Here is a 24,254-nt window from a genome sequence, read left to right on the forward strand (position 1 = left end):
CACGGCTTCCTGGGAGCGCCCAGTGCGCGTGCGCAGCTCTGGTCGGGGCTGGGGACCGAGGGGGGTCCCAGGCGGCGCGGAGGGCGGCGGCTCGCTGCCCCCGGCGGTTCGCACGCGGCTACGCGGGGGCCGCGGCCTCGGTACCAGGGGGCCAGCTGCTCGCCGCTGGGTGGCACTCGCCTTGGAGACGCGCCCCTTTTGTCTGGTTCTCGCCCCCTGGCAGACCCCCGGCCCTCCCGCGGCGGGCTGCCACCCCCCGTGGGCGGGACGCGCAGGTGACTCGGAGCGCTGTGGTCGCTCACAGCGCGAATCCGAGCCGGGAAGGTGTCGGGTAGGCGGATTGCGGGACCCGGGGGAGGGCTGCACTGGAGCCTTTCCAGAGCTGAGGCTGGTTTAGACGGCAGGAGCCGGGGAGCCTGAGTACGGAAGGGACGCCCGGGACAGGAACTCAGAGTGCAGACCCGGCTTGGGGGTATCGGACCCGGGATTGGGGGGAGCGCGTCCCACGTGCCTGTGACGCGGGGGCGGCCGGTAGGCGGCGGCGGCGGCGCGGGGCCGGGAGGGCGACTAGGCAGGCGGCAGGATGCTGCGCGCCGCGCTGCCGCTGCTCGGGCTGCCCCTGGCGGGGGCGGCCGCGACTGAAGAACCCACCCAGGAGCCAGGGTCTCCGGGCGAGCCTCTCCCAGGGCTGGTGCTCTTCCGCTGGCAGTGGCACGAAGTGGAGGCCCCCTACCTGGTCGCCCTGTGGATCCTGGTGGCCAGCCTGGCCAAAATCGGTGAGTGCGTAGGTCCGGGTGCTGGCCGGCAGCGGACCCGCCCCCGGCCCCTAGTTCGCAAATCCGGGCCGGCTTCTTGCACGGGGCTGGGGCTGGGGTCGCGATTCCACGATCCGGGCTCTCACGGAGTTCCTGCGTTGCCTCTGGAGGATTTCCCTCCTCGCGTGGGAGCTCTGAGGATTTGCCTTTTCCCGGGGTTGCCCTAGCTCTCTACGTCTCCATCCCTGGACTCCTTTGCCCTCTCTGCGCCCCTCTTTCCCTTGCAGTAAGCCCTCAGGTCTCCCTTCTCCACCAGTCCCCAGCCACCCAGAAACCGCTGGCAGTGGTGAGGACGTGAGGGGACGTTGGGGGGGATGGTGTTCTTGGGGGAAACCCAGGCATCCTGGTCCCTGGAGACCAGGTCCAAGTGTCCCACTCTATTGGGACTCTAAACTGTCACTTTCCCTCTAGTCCCGGAAAGATGTCTCCTTGTGCCTAGCTGTGGGACCCCTCCCCAGACCCTCCAGGTCTGGAGTCTCTTCCCACTTCAGGGCATAAGGAACTTCCATTTATTGGGGCCTGACTGTGTGCTGCCAGCACTAGATGCTTCCCTACACCCGACCTCCTTCAGTCTACACAACATTGAAGGTTACGCTTTGGAATCCTTTCCTTGAATAGTGCAGCTTTTCCTAGCCCCTGTCCCCTCCTCCCGGCTTCGGAGCAGCCAGTGGTCCCTCCTCCCACCAGAGACCCTCCTCCCTTTCCCTGTTGTTCAGACTGTGCTGTGGGGGTGACTAATTATAGCTGTGTTGCTACTCGCTCCCCATCTATGCTGGCACAGTCTGTACTCCAATCTCACCAGTACATGTAGGAATCACATAGACTAGAATTTGCCCCCTCCTCCCCCAGGGACATTGCGGAGAGGAGGGAGGCTGAGCGGGAACTGAAGAACTCTCCACTCTGCTGCGGCAGCCCATTGATAATGGAAAATGGGGCCTTAAATGCCGTCCGAGAACAGGCTTTGGTGATAGGTATTGACTTGCTGGGGTTGATGCATGCTCTGGAAATGAGAATGGAATGGGGTTCCTAGAGGAGAAGAGAGGGGGGAACCAAAGGTAGTCTGTGGGAGATCTATGACAGAACTTAGCTTAGGGCCTGGCAGCAAGGTGAGAAGAGCCTCAGATTTGGGAGCCAAGAATGGGGTTTGCTGAGAAGTTTGTGAGCTGTAGGAGAGTTCCAGTCTTACTTAGGCTTATGGCAATGACTGTAGTTTCCCCCATAAATCATAGTGCTTTTCCTAGATTGGATGACACCTCCTCTGGAGGTAGGAGAAGAGAGCCTCCATTGCATCAGTGAAAAAAAAAAAAAAAAAAAAAAAGCAAGGAGGAGAAAGATAGGCAGAATGTTCTGGGATACCCCCCTCCAGCTTCATTGCTAGGAGATCCCCTCTGCCCCTTTTATTCAACAAATCTTTTTTAAAAATATGCTTTATTGTTGTTGTTTTTTTGTAAAGAGAGGAAGAGAGAGGGATAGAGAGATAGAAACATCAATGAGAGAGGAACATCATCCATCAGCTGCCTCCTGCACGCCCCCTACTGGGGGTTGAGCTTGCATGTGCCCTGACCAGAATTGAACCAGTGACCTCTTGGTTCCTGGGTTGAAGTTCAACAGCTGAGCCACACCGGCCAGGCTCAACAGTCTTTATGTAGATCCCACTATGTGCCAGATAGTGCCCTAGGTCCTTTGGGGGAGGGGCTCCCAAAGGGCACTGTTTTGGCATTGAATCTCACACAGGCTAACATGAAGGCCTACCCCACTACCCACCACACCAAGGGATTGCATGGGGAGAGGTGTTCACTCATGGCCTCAGGGACCAACAGAAAGCCGAGAGAACTTATTTTAGAGGCAAAGGTAGAAGTGGAACTTCTCAGCAAACCCCATTCTTGACTCCTATTTCATACCACCTTCTCTTTTCCTAGAGACAGATCTGTTATTATTTTGCCCCAGAGTCATGTTTATTTTCTATTTTTTTAATATATTTTTATTGATTTCAGAGAGGAAGGGAGAGGGAGAGAGAGATAGAAACATCAATGATGAGAGAGAATCATTGATTGGCTGCCTCCTGCACGCCCCCCACTGGGGATCGTGCCCGAAACCTGGGCATATGCCCTGACTGGGAATCGAACCCATGACCTCTTGGTTCCTGGGGCGATGCTCAACTGCTGAGCTACACCTGGCTGGGCCAGAGTCATATTTAATTAACATTTGAGAACCAGCTGTTTATCCAACATCCTACTAGGCACATTCCCACTATATCATTTTATCCTCCCCCTGTGTAATGGGTATTTCCCCCATATTATAGGAGAAGAAATTGAAGTTCAGATAAATTAAATAATATGCTTGAGATCACACAATTAGGAAGTGATAGAGACAGAAGAATTGGAGATCTTCTGATTGTTAAACCCAATACTTTTTAAACTGCTGAGTCCTTGGTGAGCCTTTTAATGAAAAGCACATTGGACTAGCATAGTACTCCTAGGAGGTATAATATTCATTATGGTCTAGTTAGGGAGACAGGACACAGTAATGTAATAATAGGTAACATTTATTGAGTGCTTACTATAATGAATATAGTAGATTGTCATATTTAAAACTCACAACAGTTCTATGAGATCATTACTGTTTTTATTCCCATTTTATTCTTGAGGAAACTGAAAGTCATAGAAGTGAAGTTATTTGCTCCACCAAAGTCACAGACCTAGTAAATACAGGAGCCAGGCTTTGGACCCAAGCAGCCTGGCTCCAGAGGCCCTGATTTTTAAAAAAACAAAACATTTTATTGATTTTTTACAGAAAGGAAGGGAGAGGGATAGAGAGTTGGAAACATCCATGAGAGAGAAACATCGATCAGCTGCCTCCTGCACACCCAATACTGGGGATGTGCCCGCAACCAAGGTACATGCCCTTGGCCGGAATCAAACCTGGGACTCTTCAGTCCACAGGCCGACGCCCTAGCCACTGAGCCAAACTGGTCAGGGCGAGGCCCTGATTTTTACACCTATGTTATACATAAAAGTATACTGAGTAGCATTTGCTGAGGTTCAAATAATGATGATGAATAAGGGAAATCAGAGAAAGGTGAGGTCCCCTGAAAATGAAGTGGCAAGGAGGGGGAATTCTGGAAATGGAAAAATCAAGCAATGGTCTAGGTCAGTGGTCGGCAAACTCATTAGTCAACAGAGCCAAATATCAATAGTACAACGATTGAAATTTCTTTTGAGAGCCAAATTTTTAAACTTAAACTATATAGGTAGGTACATTGTTATTAACTTAATTAGGGTACTCCTAAGGATTAGGAAGAGCCACACTCAAGGGGCCAAAGAGCCGCATGTGGCTCGTGAGCCGCAGTTTGCTGACCATGGGTCTAGGTTACCATGGTAGGAGCACCAAGAAATAGACAACTTTGTAGCCTGGAAGGTTGGAGATCTAACCTGCATTTTTCTCCTTCCTTGGTCCCAGAGTCAGGGGTCCTGACCTTGGATAACCTTCTAAGACTAGGAGGTTATAGGCCAGTGTGTGTGTGTGTGTGTGTGTGTGTGTGTGTGTGTGTGTGTGTGTCTGTCCCGTGAGCTGAAACTTCTGGCCCTCTTCTTGCATTGCAGTGTTTCACTTGTCTCGGAAGGTGACGTCCGTGGTCCCTGAGAGCTGCCTGCTGATTTTACTGGGACTGGTGCTTGGAGGCATTGTCTTGGCTGTGGCCAAGAAAGCTGAGTACCAGCTGGAGCCAGGCACCTTCTTCCTTTTCCTTCTGCCTCCTATCGTGCTAGACTCAGGCTATTTCATGCCTAGCCGGCTGCTCTTTGACAACTTAGGTGCCATCCTCACCTATGCCGTGGTGGGCACACTCTGGAATGCCTTCACAACAGGTGCTGCCCTCTGGGGCCTGCAGCAGGCTGGACTTGTGGGTGAGTGACTCTTAAGACCTGAGCTGGCAGAGGGAGGCTTTGCCAGACTCATCACCCAGCTCTTTTCTCCTCCAGCTTTGGAGATCCCATGTTGGCAGGAGCCGTACTGGAGAGCTCCATGTTGGGTCCCTCCCACCTGGAGTGTAAGGCATTGCTCCAGATGGGCCCTCAAGCCTTCATTTAGGTCTTTGCCAGTTGAATCTGGGCTCCTACAACATGACAGATAATCAGGGACCTGACTCCCAGCTGTGTGTGGGCTGCCGTGGATAGGAAGCCTGTGTCACCACTCTGCTGCCTCCTACCCTGTTACCATTCTGCCACTTGCCAGCCCTGTTCCCTGGAGGCACAGTTCACCATTCCTCTGAGGGCTTACCATCCTGACTCACGTTATTATTTTTAATAAATACATAGTATACATTCACAAAATGCAAGATACTACACTGGGTGTTCTCTTTACTTATCCCATGGACTCATTATAGCAGCCCTGTTGAGGTATAATTTATCCCATTTAGTGGATGAAGAAATGGAGGCCCTTAAACTTATTTGATATCAGGTCTAAGATTAGCAGGAGAGGTCCATTTTAATGAGGCTCTTTGCATTCAGGCTACTGTGACCTGCTCCCTTCTTCCTCTCCCTTCTTCCTCATTTCCTGCAGTCCCTGCCCCTCCACCCCCACCCCAATTCATTCAACTCTGAATGTTGGTAATTCAGCCTTCTTCCAAGGTGCAAGGAAAAGTTTGCAATTTTCACTTGAGGACTCCAACCTGGTTTTCCTAATGGGTCAGTGAACTCCCTGAGCTGTAAGAAAGGGAGGACATGAGACCGTGATATTAATAATAATCTTAATAATAGGGTACTTTTAATGCATTAGGCACTGGCTAAATGAACTTTGTGGGGAAAATACTGTTATTATTCCCAATAGATACATGAGGAAACAGGCTCACAGAGACTTGACATGTTCAAGTCTCACCTGTGGTGCCTTTCATACTATATTCAGCCCTCATAGATGGATAGCCTCTCTCCCTCCTGCTGAGAATTGGGAGGGTCACATCTCTTCGTCTGAGAACCACAGGTGTGGGAGAAAACACGCTCTTTTGTTCTCCCTAATAAAGCCAGTCAGCAGCCAGTTTCCACCTGCTGGTGGTTATGATTACTGCTGCTGCAGTGTTTATTGTCAGTGCCACTTCAGCTTTTCAGGTTACATAGAGCTTTCTTAGCCGTCTCTTAGGTTGATTTTTGCAGCAGTCTTGTGAGGTAGGCACAGGAGGAGGCATGACTAAGAGGTCATGTGACCATGACAGTGCCAACATCACAGAGCTGGTGAGTGGCAAAACCAGGCCTTAGGCTTAAGTCTCTTGATTAGCAGGCTGATGCTCTCTATCATCCGAGGTCCTCTCTGGGTGTCCTTGTTTGAACACTGGGGTGGAGTTTGGGCTTGTCACAGGGAATACAGTAGGAGACTCAGTACATCACCAATTACTGTCCCTCATCTGTCCCTTGAAAGCCCCTAGAGTGCAGGCAGGCTTGCTGGACTTCCTGCTGTTCGGGAGCCTCATCTCAGCAGTGGACCCCGTGGCTGTGCTGGCTGTCTTTGAGGAGGTGCATGTCAACGAGACTCTCTTTATCATCGTCTTTGGCGAGTCCCTGCTCAATGATGCAGTCACCGTGGTGAGAGTGCTCAGCTGGCTGCCATTCCTGATCCCAGGGCCTCCGGCTCTGACTAGTTGGGTGTATGAGCAGGCTCAGACCCTCCCCCCACCACAGGTCCCCTGGGGAAGACATACAGTCTTAGCACTCACCTCCTCCCAGCAGTCCCAGTTGCTGCCTTCCCCTCATTCCTGATTCTCCTTTTCTCATTCAGGTGCTGTACAAGGTCTGCAACTCCTTTGTGGAGATGGGGTCTGCCAATGTGCAGGCCACTGACTACTTGAAGGGAGTCGGTCAGTATCTCCCCACTTTCAGCTAGCACTGCAGGTCTGCCTCCCCTGGGTTGCTGCATTCCTGTCCCCACTGCATCAGGCAGAGGAGGTTTTTCAGGCCACCTCATTCCCTTCCCTCCTTTAAGGAGAAATGGGCCCTGAGAACCTAAGAAGGAGGGTCTTTCTTGGGATCCTGCTCCCCAGGGAGTGCAGTGGGCATCCTCCTCCACTCCCTGCCAGGCAGAAGTCTTGTCAGCCCAGGTTTGGTCCAGGGGTCATGCTGACAACCCACTCCTCCCCCAGCCTCCCTGTTTGTGGTCAGTCTGGGCGGGGCAGCCGTGGGCTTAGTCTTTGCCTTCCTCCTGGCCCTGACCACACGCTTCACCAAGCGGGTCCGCATCATCGAGCCACTGCTGGTCTTCCTCCTCGCCTATGCAGCCTACCTCACTGCTGAAATGGCCTCCCTCTCCGCCATTCTTGCGTGAGTCCTGGGGAACTTGCAGGCAGGCAGGTGGGAGGGGGCACTGGAGATGGTTGGCCCATATATGGACAGATGCAGGTCCATCGGTTCCTCTCAGCCCTTGTGGTAGTGGGAGCCTCAAACTCCCCTTGGGAGACAATAAACTTCAGGTAATGTTCCAGGATCTGCCTCCAGAACTTCCCTGGGGACCCCAGAACCCAATCTTCCTCGCCTGAAGTGTTCTTTGGGGTGTGGCCTAAGGTGGAATTGGTTTCAAGGCCTGGTGCCACTGGCTGGGGTGGCCACAGCAGTCCCAAAGGTGCCTCAGAAAGTGTGCTATTCAGAGCATGTTTCTCCTACCTATCCCTTCAAGAGGCACTGAGCTGGAAGCCTGGAGATATGAATCCTTATCCTAGGACCACCTCTAGCTATTTTTGGACGGTCTCCATGCCTCCTGGCCGGGAGAGTGTGACATCCTGTGATGGGCCACACCCTCTCCTGTAGCATGTTCAGACCCCAGAACTGTGCCTCCTGCGACCCCTTCTCACTTGCCTTGTCTCTCCATTCTTCTCCCAGGGTGACTATGTGTGGCCTGGGCTGTAAGAAGTATGTGGAGGCCAACATCTCCCATAAGTCACGCACAACTGTCAAATACACAATGAAGACTCTAGCCAGCTGCGCTGAGACGGTCATCTTCATGCTGCTTGGCATCTCAGCTGTGGACTCTTCTAAGTGGGCCTGGGACTCCGGGCTGGTGCTGGGCACTCTCTTCTTCATCCTGTTCTTCCGAGCCCTCGGTATTGCTTTCCCACTCTCCTTCCTGCCCCTGCCCCAGCTCATCTCCCAACCTGAGTCCACGTCCTTGTCAATTCCTAAGCCTTCCCTTGTTGCTATCCCCTCCCAGCCCCTGTCAGACCTTAGCCCAGATACTTGGTGCCATCCACTGCCAGTGCGCTCCACTCCCAATCCCCTGCTCCTACTGGCCTCCCTCCTGCTGTAGGTGTAGTCCTGCAGACGTGGGTGCTGAATCAGTTCCGACTAGTCCCTCTGGACAAGATTGACCAGGTGGTGATGTCCTATGGGGGCCTGCGGGGGGCTGTGGCCTTCGCTCTCGTCATCCTACTGGACAAGACCAAGGTCCCTGCCAAGGACTACTTTGTGGCCACTACTATTGTGGTGGTCTTCTTCACAGTCATCGTGCAGGTGGGAGAGTCCACAAGATTGGTTGGGAGAGGGCGTGGCAGGAGGCTTGGAGCCTTTGGGATAGGGGCTCTTCTTCCTGTTGGGGGTGGGGTACAAGGGCCTTCCTTCCCAGACCTTGAATGCATTGAGGTCAGGATACAGAAGCTGAAGCCTACTTATGGGGAGGGAAACACATCAGGGAACTAGGTAGGGCAGGGCTCACCTGCTGCCTGTCTGTAGGGCCTGACCATCAAGCCACTGGTCAAGTGGCTGAAAGTGAAGAGGAGTGAGCATCACAAACCTACCCTGAACCAGGAGCTGCATGAACACGTGGGTACCAGAACCCCATCCCTCCACCTGTCCCTCTCTCCCTTTTCCTATTTTGGGCAGAGTCCTGATCCAGTCCCCCTACCCACCCCCCTTCTAGACTTTTGACCACATTCTGGCTGCAGTGGAGGACGTTGTGGGGCACCATGGCTATCACTACTGGAGGGACAGGTGAGGGAGCTGCCCCGAGGCTCCTTCAGCAGCAGCCCCACCAGCCAGGGCAGCACGGGGGATGTGCCACACCCCTGAGAAGGGACACAGCGGGCTCAGGCTGCGTGACCTCTGCCTGAACCCCTTCAGTGGCATCCCAGTACTCTCAGGATAAGACAAGGCTCCCCAGTGAGGCCTGCCTGGCTCTGCATGGTCTGGCACCTGCTGGACTTCACCTCATTGTGCTCTGTTCTGTCTTTGACCATCTGCCTGTTAATTACATGGATCCTGGTTCAGAACCTCAGGACCCACCATGCTTCTCCCACCCTGGCCACTGGGACATTTACACATGCAGTTCTCTCTGCTAGAACATTTCCTCGCCTCCCTTTCACCTGCTTAATCTCTGCTCATCCTTCAGATCTCACCACAGCCATCAAGTCCTTGGGGAGGCTGTCCCTGGCCTCCCTGCTAGGACAAATCCCTATCACTCTCAGTAATTATTCTTTGTAGTTCTTGTCACGGTTGCAGTTTCACAGTTATTTGTACTAACTTCAGTTAGTGGCAGGCTTTCCCATAGCACAGTAACTTCCATAAGAGCAATGACTAGCTTCAAGATTTTTCCTGACTGAGGCCCATACGAAGAGAGCCAGGCCAGCACTGGTAGTGCCCCTGCCCCATTTGAGGAAGGGCCAGCTGGCCGGGCCATGGGAATGGCACTCAGGGCCGGGCCTGGCATCCTCTGTAGGTGGGAGCAGTTTGACAAGAAGTACCTGAGTCAGCTGCTGATGCGGCGGTCAGCCTACCGCATCCGGGACCAGATCTGGGATGTATACTACAGACTCAACATCCGGGATGCCATCAGCTTCGTGGACCAGGTGGGTCTGCAACCTGTGGTGGGTGAGCAGGTGGCCAGGAGGGCAAGGCGGGAAGGGGTGACTGACAGCAGACAGGCCCTGAGCAGGAAGTCAGGCAGGCACTCCTAGCAGACTCAATGGTCTTGTGGAGTGGCCGCTGCAGGAACCAGCCTGGCCTGATGCTGACATTCCGAGTCTGGCCGACAGCAGAGAAAGGTGGGAATCAGCTAAACTCTGGTTGACAGTTCAACCCTATCTCATCTCCAATGTGGTTCAGTGCTTATCACTAGGCTTGGGACCTTGGGTAAGTCACTTACACTCTCTGAGCCTCAGCTTCCTCAACTGTACGGAAGTGGAACTAAGAGTGCCCGTGCCACAGAGTTTTGAGGATTCATTAGGTAAAGTTGAACCTTGAGCATCAAAAGGACGGAATGTGTTAATTATTGCTATTTTTGTTGTTGCCCTCTGACACCTTCAATCTGATTGCCATCTGACCTTTCTCTTGGTCCCTCCAGGGAGGCCACGTCTTATCCTCCACCGGGCTCACGCTGCCCGCTATGCCCAGCCGAAATTCTGTGGCAGAGACCTCTGTCACCAACCTGCTGTAAGTCCTGGAGCCTGTTTCCCCTTCCTCAAGCTCCTCTCCATTGGGCGCTCTCTCTGAACCACCTCTGGGAAAGTCTGTGAGCACCTCGGCTTCTGCCCTTCCCCTGGTCTGTGCCTCCGGGCCCTTCCCCAGCCTGTGCGTGCCCTGCCTCTTGCAGGAGGGAGAGTGGCAGTGGAGCGTGTCTGGATCTGCAGGTGATTGACACAGTACGTAGTGGCCGGGACCGTGAGGATGCTGTGATGCACCATCTGCTCTGTGGAGGCCTCTACAAGCCGCGCCGAAGGGTGAGAGCAGCCAGGGAGTAAGAGTTCTGAGGGGGTGAGGGTGATCTGAGGAGGCCATGATTGCAGGCTCAAGAGATGGTTGGCACCAGCTGTGGGGAGTTATAGATGCCCAATTGAGGAGTGGGGGCTTCATCTTGTCAGTAATAACTTTCAGCTTTTCTTTTTTGCGTAAGGGTTGGTCTGATACAAGCACTGCTTAAAGATGTCTTCTCTGGTAGCAGAATGCAGATCACATAGGAGGGGGTGAGTTGAAAGGCTGTGCGAGCCAGTTGAGAGGCTGAGTGAGTTAGTCAGGAGGCTGGAGTGCAACAGAGCTGGGTGGTGGGAGGGAGAGGAGCATAGGACTGGGTGATTGGCCCTGGAGGGGAGAAAAGGAGATCGAGAACAGAGGGCTTGATGGGGTCAGGCACAGACAGAAGCAGGAGTGCTGAAAAAGCCTGCAGGACCAGCTTAGCACGGGGAAGGCAGACATACATTTTAGGTAATGTGAGTTAGTCCGGTGCAGGTTGTGAAGTTTGGGGGCTAGAAAGGCCCATCCTCATCCTGGAGGGAACCTGTCACAGCCCCAGAAGGGGGCAGCAAGCCATTACCTTGAACTTTCCTGAAATGGGAAGCCAGCTGTTACCATTTCTGGCAGTTTTAACAGTCAAGGCTGTTTCTACCATTGAGACAGAATTGGCCTCCTTTTAACTTGCTCCCACTGGTCCTGATTTAACTCCCCGCAGCGCTGCAGAATGTGTTTTCAAAGGTTTCAAGGCAGTTCCCTTCCACAGGCCTTCTGCCCTGAGGCCAGCATTTCTTCTTCCTGCTGTGTCTTCTCTGGTCATAGAAACAGGCCCACAATGGAAGGTGCAATTCTAGCTGCCATTAGCTGTGGCAGGGCATGGAGCCTGTCTTACCTTTCTAGTTCTAGAACTTGCCATTCTTTTCTTGTAGCCCATAATCCCTCCAGCTTTGGCTCACCACCCTGCAGCCCCATATTGTCCTTACAATCAGACAAACCCCAGTGTCTTCTTCAGTGGGTGTTTAACCCTATCTCATCTAACTTATTTTGTTTACTTAAAAAAAAAATATATATGTGTGTATATATTGACTTTAGAAAGGAAGGGAGAGGGAGAGACATGGAAACATCAATAATGAGAGAGAATCATTGATTGGCTGCCTCTTGCATACCCCTATCTACTGGGGATCAAGCCTTGACCCGGAATCTCACCATGACCTCCGGGTTCATAGGCCAATGCTCAACCACTGAGACATGCCTGCTGGTCTTGTTTACTTTTTTCTAATGGAAAATTTCATTCATCCACAAAACTAGAGAGAATAAAATCACTCATTTATCTATCACCCAGCTCCAGTAATTATCAATGCATTATTTAATCTTATATTCTGGACCCCCACACCCCATCCACACTTTGTCGCAAAGCAAATTCCATAATATCATATCATATAACATATCATATCATATCATATCATATCATATATTATCTCTAAATATTTCAGTATGTATCTAGGTGCAAGAACTCTTAAAAAACACACAACATACTACCATTATCACTTATAATAGTTAACAATAATTCCTTCTCACATCAAATATCCAGTGTTCCTAAATATCTTTTTCCAGATGGTTTGTTTAAATCAGGATCCAAATAAAGTCCACACATTACATTTGGTAAATTTGTCTCTTTATTTAAAAAAAGTCTATAATATTTCCTTCTTCCTCCTTTTATCCCCTTGTTATTTATTGATTGAAGAAACTAGATACTTTGTCTCAGAGAATTTTCCATTTTACAGATTTTGCTGATTATATTTCCGGGGTGGTTTTTAATTTGTTTCTCCCTCCTCTATGCTTCCTGGTAGTTAAGTCTAGAGGCGTGGTCATATTCCAGGAACATTCAATAAGTATGCTGTGTGTTTCTTACCTATCACATCAGGATGTACATAATGATTGGTTGTCTATGGATGTGTGTGTGTGTAAGATTGGTCAGTGGGTTCTGTCCAACCTGTTCTTGCGTAATTTAAAAAAAGAAACTGGAGTAAGATTGTGCTTATCCCTGTTAAATGTCATCTTATTTGATTTAGCCCATCATTCCATCGTTTGGATCCCATGTCTGCCACCAAATATCCGCTCAGATTCACATCTTATGAAAATTTGCTAAGCCTGTTAACTCTGTATTCATCCAAGTCAACATAAAAATGTTGAACAGGATAGAGCTGAGGACAGAGCCCTGTGGCATCCTACTAAAGACTTTCCTCCAAACTGACATGGATCAAGCATTTTTGGGGTATGGTTACTCAACCAGTTCTGAATCCGCTTAGTTATACCATAACATAATACATAATTCCTCATGTTCTCCACAGAAATATCATCAAGGAGAGACAGGAGTGTCTAGTATGCAGTTAAAAATGTAAGATTATAGTTTAAGAGAGAGATAAGGGCTGCAGATAGATTTGGAAGCAGTCTTTATCACAGGTTTCCTCACCTGGCTACATCAGAATTCCCTGGGGAGCTTGCTGGAATACACATTCCTGACTTCACCTCCTGCAGATTCTGATTCTGTAGTATGAAATGCAATGAAGAAGATGTGTGTTTAAATTTAAAAAAAAATATATATATATATATATAATTGATTTTAGAGAGGAAGAGAGAGAGAAATAGAAACATCAGTGATGAAAATCATTGATTGGCTGCCTCTTGCATACCCCTACTGGGGATTGAGCTCACAACCTGGGTATGTGCCCTGACCAGGAATCGAACCATGACCTCCTGGTTCATAGGTCGAACCTTAATCACTGAGCCATACTGGCCAGGCAAGAATCTCTGTGTTTAATACCTCCCCCTGGTGATTCAAACGCAGCTAGTCTGATGGCTGGTGTTAACCACAGATCTCTTTCCCTGGGCTAACTGAAGCTGAAAGAATGGATACGTTTGCTGGGGAGAGTATTTAGAAGGGACAGAGGAAGGCCAAGGACAACACTGTTAGGAATGCACATGGAGGAAGAGAAGCGGGGGGCAGCAAAGGAGGAGAGAGAAGTTAATAGCAGCTGGTGTCCTGGACGCCTTGGAGTAGCAGCTGGTGTCCTGGACGCCTTGGAGCAGCAGCTGGTGTCCTGGACGCCTGGGGCAGAAGTGGGACTGGATGCTGCACAGAGGTCAGGCCAGCGCTTAACTAGGGGCCATGGCACTAGTGACCAGGTAGAAGGTAGCACTGGGGAGTTGCAGACCCTGAAGTTGTATTTCTGGTATTTAAGGGAATAATGGGTATGAGGGAAAGTGTCAATCAAAGTATAAAAGTCTGGCAGCAAGTGGGAGGCAGTGGAGTCAATGGAAAGGTTTTTTTCGAGGAGGTAAGGGGGCAGTGGTGAGGGAGGGATTGAAGAAGCAGGAGAGGGAGAAACAGGAGCAGGGAACTGATGGAGGCAGCAAGGAGTGAGCTGAGCAAAGCGGAGGCTGGGTTGGAGAGCAAGGACCCCTCCCTTTACCTCCCGAGAGAGGGGCACCTCTGGGTGAGTATGTAGAGGAGGGCAGATGGGAGACTTGCAGGGAGCTCTTAGAATTGGTTCAGGGAAGCAGGAAATGTGAGGTATAGGAAAGGGGACAGACTGGGAGGCAAAGCAAGATGATCTGGAACATGGTGGAAGTACTTGGGAGATTACCACTAGAGAATGAACAGACTGCCAGAGCCAAGGGCAGAGGTGGGGGCAGCCTGAGGCGAGTGTGTAGTGGGTTTTTATGAGAAGGAGTTGGAGGGAGCAGTTGATGGGATTAGTCCTGAGCTGGGCACAGGTGGTTGTTGGACTGAGAGGGGTCGGGGTGTCAGGAGAGAGAGATATGGGAGTTCAAAGTGCTGCCTGAGGTATCATGGAGGTGGTTGTAGGAATGGCCAGCTGGGGAGTTCCACCTGGAGAGAGAATCCTGTGTAGCCAGAAGGGGGCGTGTGAGCCAGGCAAGTGGACAGGTTCATAACTGGAGGTGCAAAGCAAGAAGTGTCCCCCCATGGTCTCATGGGAACCCCCTGCTTCTGGTCACTTTAAATCAGAGAGAATTGGGGAAGGGCAGTAATGGAGAGGGGAAACCAGATTTGGGGGAATAGGTTCTGGGGTAAAGGAGAGTTTTCCCCCAGTGAACTGAAGATACAGACTGGCTGGATTCCTATTATATTTTTTTGTTTTGTTCTTGAAAAACTGGGCTGGCAGGGCCTCTGGTGCCCATGGGGCTGTGGCCTGGGATTCCTGTGGGCGGCCAAGGCCCAGCCTCATGGCAGGGGGGGCTGTCATTGCCAGTACAAAGCCAGCTGCAGCCGCCACTTCATCCTGGACGACGCGCAGGAGCGGCAGGACAAGGAGGTCTTCCAGCAGAACATGAAGCGGCGGCTGGAGTCCTTCAAGTCCACCAAGCACAACATCTGCTTCGCCAAGAGCAAGCCACGACCCCGCAAGGCTGGCTGCAAGAAGGCACGTGATTCTTTGGGACCTCTGTTTGGGGCTGGAGACTCACGGCATGCAGTTTTGAGCCCCCCAAGTGTTGGGAGTCCAGCCCAGGGAGACCTTTAGTTGGATAATACTCAGGGACTTAGTGACAGCAGCAGTCTGGGTTCCCTTTTGCATCTTCCTGGAGCCCCCAAAGGGCAGGGTGAGGCCTTCAGAGGGAGATCAACCTCTTGGCCATGCAGTCACCTGCTGGGAGGCAGCAGGACTTCCTACCAGAAATGAAATGAGCAGGAGAAAGGCAGATTCCTTGGAGGGGGCAACTCCATAAGCCCCTAATTCAGCCCAGACTGGAGTATGGGTTACTCAGACTCCAGATGTGCCTGGGGGGCCCAGGGATGGTGGAACCACTGGGATTGACACAGATTCTATCCCCTGCTATGTCAGGAAGACAACAGGGTTGGGGTTGGAGCCAGGACCAGAGGCTTAGGGTTTTTTTTCTTGCTTCTTAGAAGAATGGTGTGGCTAACACTGCAGCTACAAATGGGAAATCTGGAGACCTGGGCTTTCGGGACACAGGCAAGCAGGGAGTGGGGGGAGAGGGAGGCGGAGGATGGGAGGGGTAGGGAAAGGGCAGGGACCCAACAGCCAGAATCCCAGAGGATCTACTCTGTGCTGTATTCAGTGCCAGAGCTGGGGTGCTTCCCTTCAGGCACGAGATGGGCACACTTGATTTTAAAGCTGGATGTGTTCAAAGCAGTTATTAGACTACTAGAAGCCTGGTGCACGGGATTCGTGCACTGGTGGGGTCCCTCGGCCTGGCCTGCGGGGATCAGGCTGAAACCGGCTCTGACATTCCCCGAGGGGTCCCAGATTCCAAGAGGGTGCAGGCCAGGCCAAGGGACCCCACTGGTGCATGATCAGGGCCAGGGAAGGACTGTGGGAGGGCTCCAAGGCATGTCCAGCCCCGGCTTGCCCAGTCCCCGATCGGGGTGATTGGGGCAAACAGGGCAGTCTCGCCCAGTCCTGATCAGGCCAATCTCGGCCAGCAGGCTGGGGAGCGACTGCGGGAGGTTGGTCCGCCAGGAAGGGACCTTGGGAGGGCTCCAGAGCATGTCTGGCCTGTCTCGCCCAGTCCTGATCGGCCAGACCCCAGCAGCAAGCTAACCTACCAGTCGGAGCATCTGCCCCCCTGGTGGTCAGTGCGCATCATAGTGACTGGTTGAATGGCTGAATGAACGGTCGGACACTTAGCATATTAGGCTTTCATTACATAGGACTCATGACAGGGGGTATCTGTAGCTAACCACGATTACAGGCCCTGAGGACTTGGAAAAGGTGTCATGGAGAAGGGGAGAGCTTGGTCTGAGCCTTGAAGGATGGGGGACCCTGGGGCCCAGTGTCCCATCTGCAAAACCAGGATGAGCTGAACAATGATGGGCCTTCCAGCTCTCCAAATGCTCATGTTTTTTTCTTTTAATGTTTTTATTGATTTTTAGATAGAGAAGAAGGGAGAGGGAGAGAAAGATAGGAATCGAACCTGGAACCTCTTGGTACATGGGATGATGCTCAACCCACTAAGTCATACCAGCTGGGCCAAATGCTCATGTTTTCAATTGATGGGATCTGGGGCCGAGAAGAGAAGATGGGAAAGCTAGAAAGTGTGACTTCCCTGACGGCTTCCTCTGAGGACTCTGCTTGCCCAGTTTGCCTCCTTGGGATCTGTAGCTCCACTTCCCTTCCTTGCAAGCACCCACCCCTAGACCAGTGCTGAAGCAGCCCGAGGAGAAGCAGGTGCCTCTGCCAGCTGTGGGCTCTGCTTGGGTGGAGAAGGAACTGGCTTGTGCAGTACCAAGAGGCAGGTGCTGGGCTGGCCATCCCGACTCAGCTCTTATCCCTCTCCAGCTGCTGTGATCTTAACCGTGGAGTCTGAGGAGGAGGAGGAGGAGAGCGACAGTTCTGAGACGGAGAAGGACGACGAGGGGATCATCTTTGTGGCTCGGGCCACCAGTGAGGTTCTGCAAGAGGGCAAGGTCTCAGGTAAGGGCTTCCCCCCTGCTTCTCTCTCCTCTGGAGCAAGCTGAGCTGTGCAGTTGGCCTCTCCCTTTTCACTCACGGTCTCTACCCCAGACAACTCCCTTTCCCCATTCACTCATTCATTCACCAACCAGCATTTACTGAGCATCGCCTTTATATCAGACGCCTGACGGACATGATTTGCTTCAACCCTCACAACGACCAAGATGGGGAAACAGCTCAGAGAACTAGAACTTGGGACTTGTCCAGTATCCCACAGTAGGTCCAGAATTTGACTCCAAAGCCCACAGCCTTTTCACTGCCAGGCTGCCTCCCTTTATAGTCTGGGGAGGAACATGAGGTGACAAGCTAATACCTGGCTCTGTTGTGACCCATGCTCAGCACACCTGCCCTCAGGTAGAGCCCCTGTTGAGGGTGGCAGCCTTTCTGGAGGTAGGAGCCTGAATTCATAGAAATGGGATTATTGTGGCTAAAAACCACTATTTTCTTGTTTCCGTATGTGGAGAACTAACCCACTCATAAATATCACTGCCAGTTGGCTCAAGCACCCTCAAGTGTCTTTAAAAAAATTTTTATTATAGAAAATTTCAAAATACACATTAGATAAAATGGTAAAATGAACTCCCATTGATCTGTTACCCAGCTTTAAGAATTACCTACTTCTAACCAATCTTATTTCATCTATATCATCATTATTCACTGGATTCTTTTAAAAAATATATATGTATTTTTAATTGATTTCATAGAGAAGAAGGGAGAGGGGGAGAGAGATAGAAACATCAATGGTGAGAGAGAATCATTGATCGGCTGTCTCCTGCATGCCCCACACTGGGGATCAAGCCTGCAACCCGGGCATGTGCCCTGACCAGGAATCGAACTATGACCTCCTGGTTCATGGGTTGACGTTCAACCATTGAGCCATACTGGATGGGCTCAATGGGTTCTTTTGAAGCAAATCTCCAATATCATATCACTTCGTTAATAAACACTCCAGCATATATCTCTAAAAGATGAGGATTCTTCTTTAAAGATACAACCATAATACAATGATCAAATTTTAAATCGTGGTTATCAAATATCCAGTCAATGTTCAAAATTCCCTGATTGTCTTAATATTTGTTTTTTACAGATTTCTTCAAATAAAAATCCAGACAAGGCCCACATACTGCATTTAGTCGAAAAACCTTTTTTAACGTTTAGCAATGGTTCTCAAGGGGGGTGGTGGTGGAGGGATTTTTGCCTTTAGAAGACATTTGGTAATGTCTGGAGAGATTTTGGGTTGTGATGACTGGCGGGGTGTACTTGCATTGAGTGGGCAGAGGCCAGGGGTGGTGCTAAACATCCAACAATGCACAGGCCAGCCCCCACAACAGAGAAGGATCTGGGCCAACATGTCAGGGTGTCAAGTTTTTATAGGTTCCCCCAAACTCTGCCACCTATCTTTTCCCCCCTTGCAAAGTATTTATTGAAATAATCTGGTTATTTTGTTCCATAGTCTTTCCTTGTCGGGATTTTGCTAATTGCATCCCAAAAGTGTCATTTAGTATCTTTCACTGTCCCTTATATTTCCTTTACTTATTTTTATTGGTAAAAATCTTTAAAAACAAAAGGAATTATTTCATTCAATGAGTGGTTCCTGGCCACCCTTTGACCCCTTCTTCCTATATGTTCTCCCGCAACTTCTCTAACTTTGTGTATCTAGAGTCTAGACTCTGTCTCATTTTCTCAGCTATCTTATATTTCCTCTAAACTGGTAATTACATCTAGATCAGATTTCAGTTTTAAATTTTTGGTAAAAATATTTTATAGGTGGTATTGGTGTACTTCCTATTGCAACACATCAGGAGCATACCATCCAGTCGTCTTTTTGTAATTTTTTAAAAATATATTTTATTGATTTTTTACAGAGAGGAAGGGAGAGAGATAGAGAGTTAGAAACATCGATGAGAGAGAATCGTCGATCAGCTGCCTCCTGCACATCTCCTACTGGGGATATGCCCGCAACCCAGGTACATGCCCTTGACCGAAATCGAACCTGGGACCTCTCAGTCCGCAGGCCAACGCTCTATCCACTGAGCCAAACCGGTTTCGGCCAGTCGTCTTTTTGTGAAGTGAACATTGACCACTGGGTTCAGATGCTGTTACCCTGAACCCTCCATTATCAAGTTCCCCGTCAGCTTTTCATTGACTGGTCTTAGCAGCCACTGATGATCACGACCAGATCCAACATTTCACTGGGGGTTGCACAATGGTGATATGCTACATTTATTTTTTGGGGGGGTCTGTATTATTAAGCAACTTCCTCTCATCAATTACTTAGTTACTTTGCGATATAGTTCATACAGGAAAGGATGGATAAATGCTTGATTTGTTCCCTTTTGTTTATCAGTTTTCAGACCATGAGTTAGTTCCCTAGTGTCCAAAGGTGAACACTGCGTTTTTGTTGTTTTAATTTCGCTATGGTTGTTAAAGTTTACTATTTCAGGTCTCTCCAGGGAGGCAGTTTTAATTTCAATCACAGCATCAGTACATTTTGTAATATACTCAATCTAGTCTAGTTTATTGGGCTGCTCAGGACTTTATCAATGAGCAGACACATATTGATCTGCAAGGCATTGTACTTGACATTGGCCAGAGAGCTTCTCTTTCCCAGGTTTCCTCTTTCAGAACCTCAGACTTCCTGTCCTACAGGGGCTGAGCCTTCTATCCTGGCTGCCAGCATTCTGGGATTTTCAGCTCATGTCCTCCGTGCTCTGGCACGGCTTTAGTCTGCTATTAGGTTTGTATGAGCTCACACTCCTGGGCTCTGTCCCACCAGAGGGCTGTGGTGGGTGCTCAGACAGGGCTCCCAGCAGCAAAGCCTTTGGCTGGAGCCCTGAGATCTTCCTCACCCTCACTGCCATCTCACCTTGGGATGGGGCTTGGCAGGAGACTGCTAGTCGGGTGAGAGCTGATTACCGATGGGGCTTTTTTCCTGCCTGGCTCATGCTTGCTCTTGCTTTAGTTACTTTCATTTTTCAAAGGGTATTTGTTGAGCAACTACTATGTGCTCAGCCCTGTGCTAGGTGCTGGGGATACAGTGAAGAGTAAAAACCAGCTGTGGAGCTTCCCTTCAGCAAGGCATTCATCAAATGATCACACAAGTGGATGTAATATGGCAACCGTGGAATGAATTTATTGATGAAAATGTAGAGTTGAGAATTCCATTGTGTTGGTACTGAGTGTGTGTGTATTCTCTGTTCCCAGGGAGCCTTGAGGTGTGTCCGAGTCCACGTATCATCCCCCCGTCTCCAACCTGTGCAGAGAAGGAGCTACCCTGGAAGAGTGGGCAGGGGGACCTGGTGGTCTACGTATCCTCGGAAACCACCAAGATTGTGCCCGTGGACATGCAGAAGGGCTGGAACCAGAGCATCTCATCATTGGAGAGCCTGGCATCCCCGTCCTGCACCCAGGCCCCAACTGTGACGCGTCTGCCTCCCTGCCCGCTGGCTGCTGAAGAGCCCCAGGCCCCTCTTGACCCGCGCCCTAGCTTCGCCTTTACCCCGAGCCTGGCCAAGGCTGGCCGCTCTCGCAGTGAGAGCAGCGCTGACATCCCCCGGCAACAGGAGCTGCAGCCCCTCATGCAACATGAGGACCAATCCCATCTTAGCCCAGGCACTGCCAGCTCTCACTGGTGCATCCAGTTCAACAGAGGAGGCCGGCTGTAGCCCAGGGACTCGGGGAGCAGGAGACTGGAGTCCCTGTGGGAAGTCTCTGCACAAAGGGCAGAGGAGCCCACTCAGCCTGACATTTAGAGGGGCCTGGACTGAAGTAGCAACTGGGCTCCTTAAGGGCAGGTCAGAAGGGTCTCCTGGGCTGGTCCTTAAAGGGGCCCTTTTCACCACCACTGCTGCTTCTAACGCCTGCCACCTCCCCTTTTGGTGAGACCCTAACCCTGGCTCAAGACCAAGTCCAGAGCTAGGGACCGGGCCCAGAGTCTTGGATTGCTGATGTCCCTTCCCGGGAGGGTCTTCCTGGGGGCACTTTAGGCAGTTTCCTGCCCCCAGTGCAAGGGCATCATTCCTCAGTGGACACTGGCCATTCCTGCCCTCCATCCCCTCCTTAGCACCAGCTCAAGGACAGTGGCAATGAGGTTCCTCAAGGGGCTGGTCCTCAGAGGGCTTGGGTTGGAGGTGGAGCAGGTCTCAACCTCGGGCTTTGCTGCCCTGTTACATCAGCTACCTATAACCAATTTTTTTTAGGGCATTGGGAATCTGTCTTCACTTCTTGCTTTATCTCCTAACGTTTGCTGCCAGTTATTGGGGTGATAGCTCCTCCTTTTCCAGGACTAAGGCCACAGAGCTGGGCCAGGCTTCAGGTCAGGGCTGCTGTTTAGCCAGGGTCACTCTGAGGCTCTGCTGCTCTGTGTCCAACTCTGGACCTTACAGGTCCTTGGATCTGGTTTTCTAAGGAAGGGAGACACTGACTACTTTGACATTTCCCAAACAGGAATGGAGCCAGGGCCACTGCTCCACTGCTCTGGGGGCTGACAGGGTGGCAGGTGACTTTCCTGGGGTTAGCACCTGCCCTGTGTTTTATACCTTGAACCGAAGCTACATTAAACGTCCCTCAGATGGATGAGTGTCCCGTGTCTATGTGTCTGGGGATCTAGGGGCATGGGGTGACAACAAGGACATTTAGTGAGGGAAATGGCAACTTCCAGCTGCCTGCCCCAGGGCTTCTGGGCTAGAGATTGGAGGGGGATCCTGGGAAGGACTGTTAGGCTTTCTGGCCCTCCCTCCCTCCTCTCCTGTACCTTCCTAGTATTGTCCCCTTTCAGGGGCCTGCAGCGGCAGTCCAAGATCACTATGGGCACAGGGTCACAGAACTGGGAGTCCACAAAATGGTGAAGGCCAGCAGGAGAAGAGGCCCCAGAGGTCAGGTGCCATGGTGTCCAAGGATGCAGCCTCCACACGACCAATGAGCCTTCCTTGAAAACGTGAAGGCAGGTGCAGGACAAATGAACAGTAGTGCTCTGCACATGGTGGGTGGGAGGGCAATCTCAAGGGAGCTGGCTACTGTGAGTGTTTTTGATGCAAATCGGGTAGTGTGGGCTCCAGAAACATCTAGGGAGAGACATTCCTGGTAACAGCAGTTCCAGATTCAACTTCCTTAAAGGGGAATTGTGTCTGAAGGACTTTTAAAAATTACATCTATCTTGCTCTGGTCAGTGTGGCTCAGTTGGTTCAGTGTTGTTCTGTGCACCAAAAGGTCCGGTTTGATTCTGGGTCACATACCCAGGTTGCAGGTTCCATTCCCGGTTGGGATGCATGCAGGAGGCAACTGAGTGATGTTTCTCACATTGGTGTCTCTCTCTCCTTCTCCTTTCCCCTCTCTCTAAAATTAATAAAGAACATTAAACAATACATCTATCTTTACTAAGATATAACATGCATACCTTAAAATTCACCCATTCAGAGGTTTTTAATATATCGAGTTGTGCAACACCACATTCTAAGTTTAGAACATTTTCATCATTCCCAAAAGTTACTCCTTATCCCTGGCTCAGCCCTAGGTAATCACTAACCCACTTTCTGTCTCTAAAGATCTGAAGGACTTGACACACTGCCAAGGTTACAAATAGAGTCACTTTTTCTGTTAGGCATGGGGAAAGTGGGAAGAAAAGAGTGATGCAAGCTTTGCACTCAAGTTGTTTACAGATGGCAGTGATAAGGCCTAGCAGTTAACAGTCCCAGCTGTCATCTTTTTTTTTTAAAATATATTTTATTGATTTTTTTACAGAGAGGAAGGGAGAGGGATAGAGAGTTAGAAACATCGATGAGAGAGAAACATCGATCAGTTGCCTCCTGCACACCCAATACTGGGGATGTGCCCGCAACCAAGGTACATGCCCTTGACCGGAATCGAACCTGGGACCTTTCAGTCCGCAGGCCGACGCTCTATCCACTAAGCCAAACTGGTTAGGGCCCAGCTGTCCTCTTAAACATGTTACATACTCTCTCTGAGCCTCAGTGTCTTCATCTTTAAAATGGGATAACAATGATATTTATTTCTAAGGTTGCTATCAGGATTCAATGGTAAAATGAGAAGAATCTAGTACAGAACCTGGCCCACGGGGATCACAAATGTTGGTCATTATTGGTCTTATACTATAAGGCAAAGAGCCCTGACGGGGAGATCTGAGCAGGCTTTGGGAGTGTGTGTGTGTGTGTGTGTGTGTGTGTGTGTGTGTGTGTAGAGGCTCAGATAATAAAGGCAAAGTTGGGTGGGTGCATTCTAGGTAGAAAGAGCAGCATAAACAAAGGATGCCTAGAGCACACCCAGCAAAAATCAAGAAGTAGCGGGTGATGTGATTGGGAGAAACCAGCCAGGGACCCACGGCTTGGGTAGGCAGACTCCGCTGATGTGTTTGTGGGGTGTTTTTGTTTTTTTTTTGGCAGATGGCTACCTGCTGAGTTTTGGGGGTCTTCCAGAGAGAGCTGGCCTGAGAGAATTTGGATCTGGGAGTGGTGTGGGCACTGATGTGCTTTAGGAAGCACAAATGTAGCTGAGCCAGATAGAAGATATGTGAAATCCCAGGATGGGTTGGTAGGGGAAAGGCTAGAGGAGACCTGTTGGGAGGCAACTCCAGCAGTCCAGGGATGTGCAGGGGCTGGTCCTGGAGAGGAGGCAGCCATTCTCAGACTTTAGTGTCAGCATCCTTGAGGAGCTTATCAAACATGCAGAGTCCCGGGCTGACCAGAAAGGTTCTATGGCGTAGGGGAGAGGGTACAAGGGGGTCCTGGACCTGGTGCTGGGTAACGAAGAACGGGGACTGCAGGCGGATAGGGTTGGTCAGAGGCAAGGGAGCTGGGGGAAGAAAGCGGGTGAGCACAGGCGGGGGAGACAGGCATCTGGATTCCAGGAGAGTGAGCAAGTCAAGAGCTCATCTATGGGTTACCACCTGACTGGGCAGAACGGCAGAAATGGCCTTCAGTGCCACCTGAGCTGCATCCGGGCCTTGAAAGAGGAAGGATTTTGACCTGGGGAGATGGGTGTGAGCATTCCAGGTAGAGAAGATGTAACTAAGACTTGTAATTAGATCAGTTTTGCAGGCCAGTATAGGACCTGGACAAGGAAGGCTCGGATGATGGCTCTGGATGGCCTTGAATGCCACACTAAGGAGATTGGAGTTTATTTAGGTGAAAGGTGAGAGAGGTCTATAAGGTTAGGGGTGTATGTCACCCTCGCTATCTGGGGCAGTATTGAAGAGAGTATGGAAATTTGGGATGGAGTAAGGGTAATGAGTA

General features: G+C 50.8%; 1 protein-coding gene across 2 annotated transcripts; it reads left to right on the forward strand.

Moving 5' to 3' along the window:
• The first annotated feature begins 551 nt into the window (after window positions 1-551).
• On the forward strand, window positions 552-21,580 carry SLC9A5 (solute carrier family 9 member A5). 2 transcript variants are annotated; one of them, XM_081108477.1, is made up of 16 exons: window positions 552-776; window positions 4,418-4,720; window positions 6,225-6,388; window positions 6,582-6,660; window positions 6,943-7,120; window positions 7,676-7,896; window positions 8,100-8,302; window positions 8,522-8,611; window positions 8,709-8,779; window positions 9,504-9,633; window positions 10,128-10,216; window positions 10,377-10,503; window positions 14,785-14,955; window positions 15,441-15,507; window positions 16,834-16,968; window positions 20,212-21,580. In XM_081108477.1, the coding sequence occupies exons 1-16, from the start codon at window positions 584-586 to the stop codon at window positions 20,670-20,672; spliced, it is 2,682 nt and encodes an 893-aa protein (XP_080964603.1). In that variant the 5' UTR covers window positions 552-583; the 3' UTR covers window positions 20,673-21,580. The 2 variants fall into 2 exon arrangements, with proteins under 2 accessions (XP_080964603.1, XP_080964604.1); XM_081108478.1 differs by lacking the exons at window positions 14,785-14,955; window positions 15,441-15,507; window positions 16,834-16,968 and having other exon boundaries at window positions 20,212-21,575.
• Window positions 21,581-24,254: the final 2,674 nt, after the last annotated feature.

This window comes from Myotis nattereri (genome assembly GCF_964212035.1).
Source record: "Myotis nattereri genome assembly, chromosome: 15".
Classification (NCBI taxonomy): domain Eukaryota; kingdom Metazoa; phylum Chordata; class Mammalia; order Chiroptera; family Vespertilionidae; genus Myotis; species Myotis nattereri.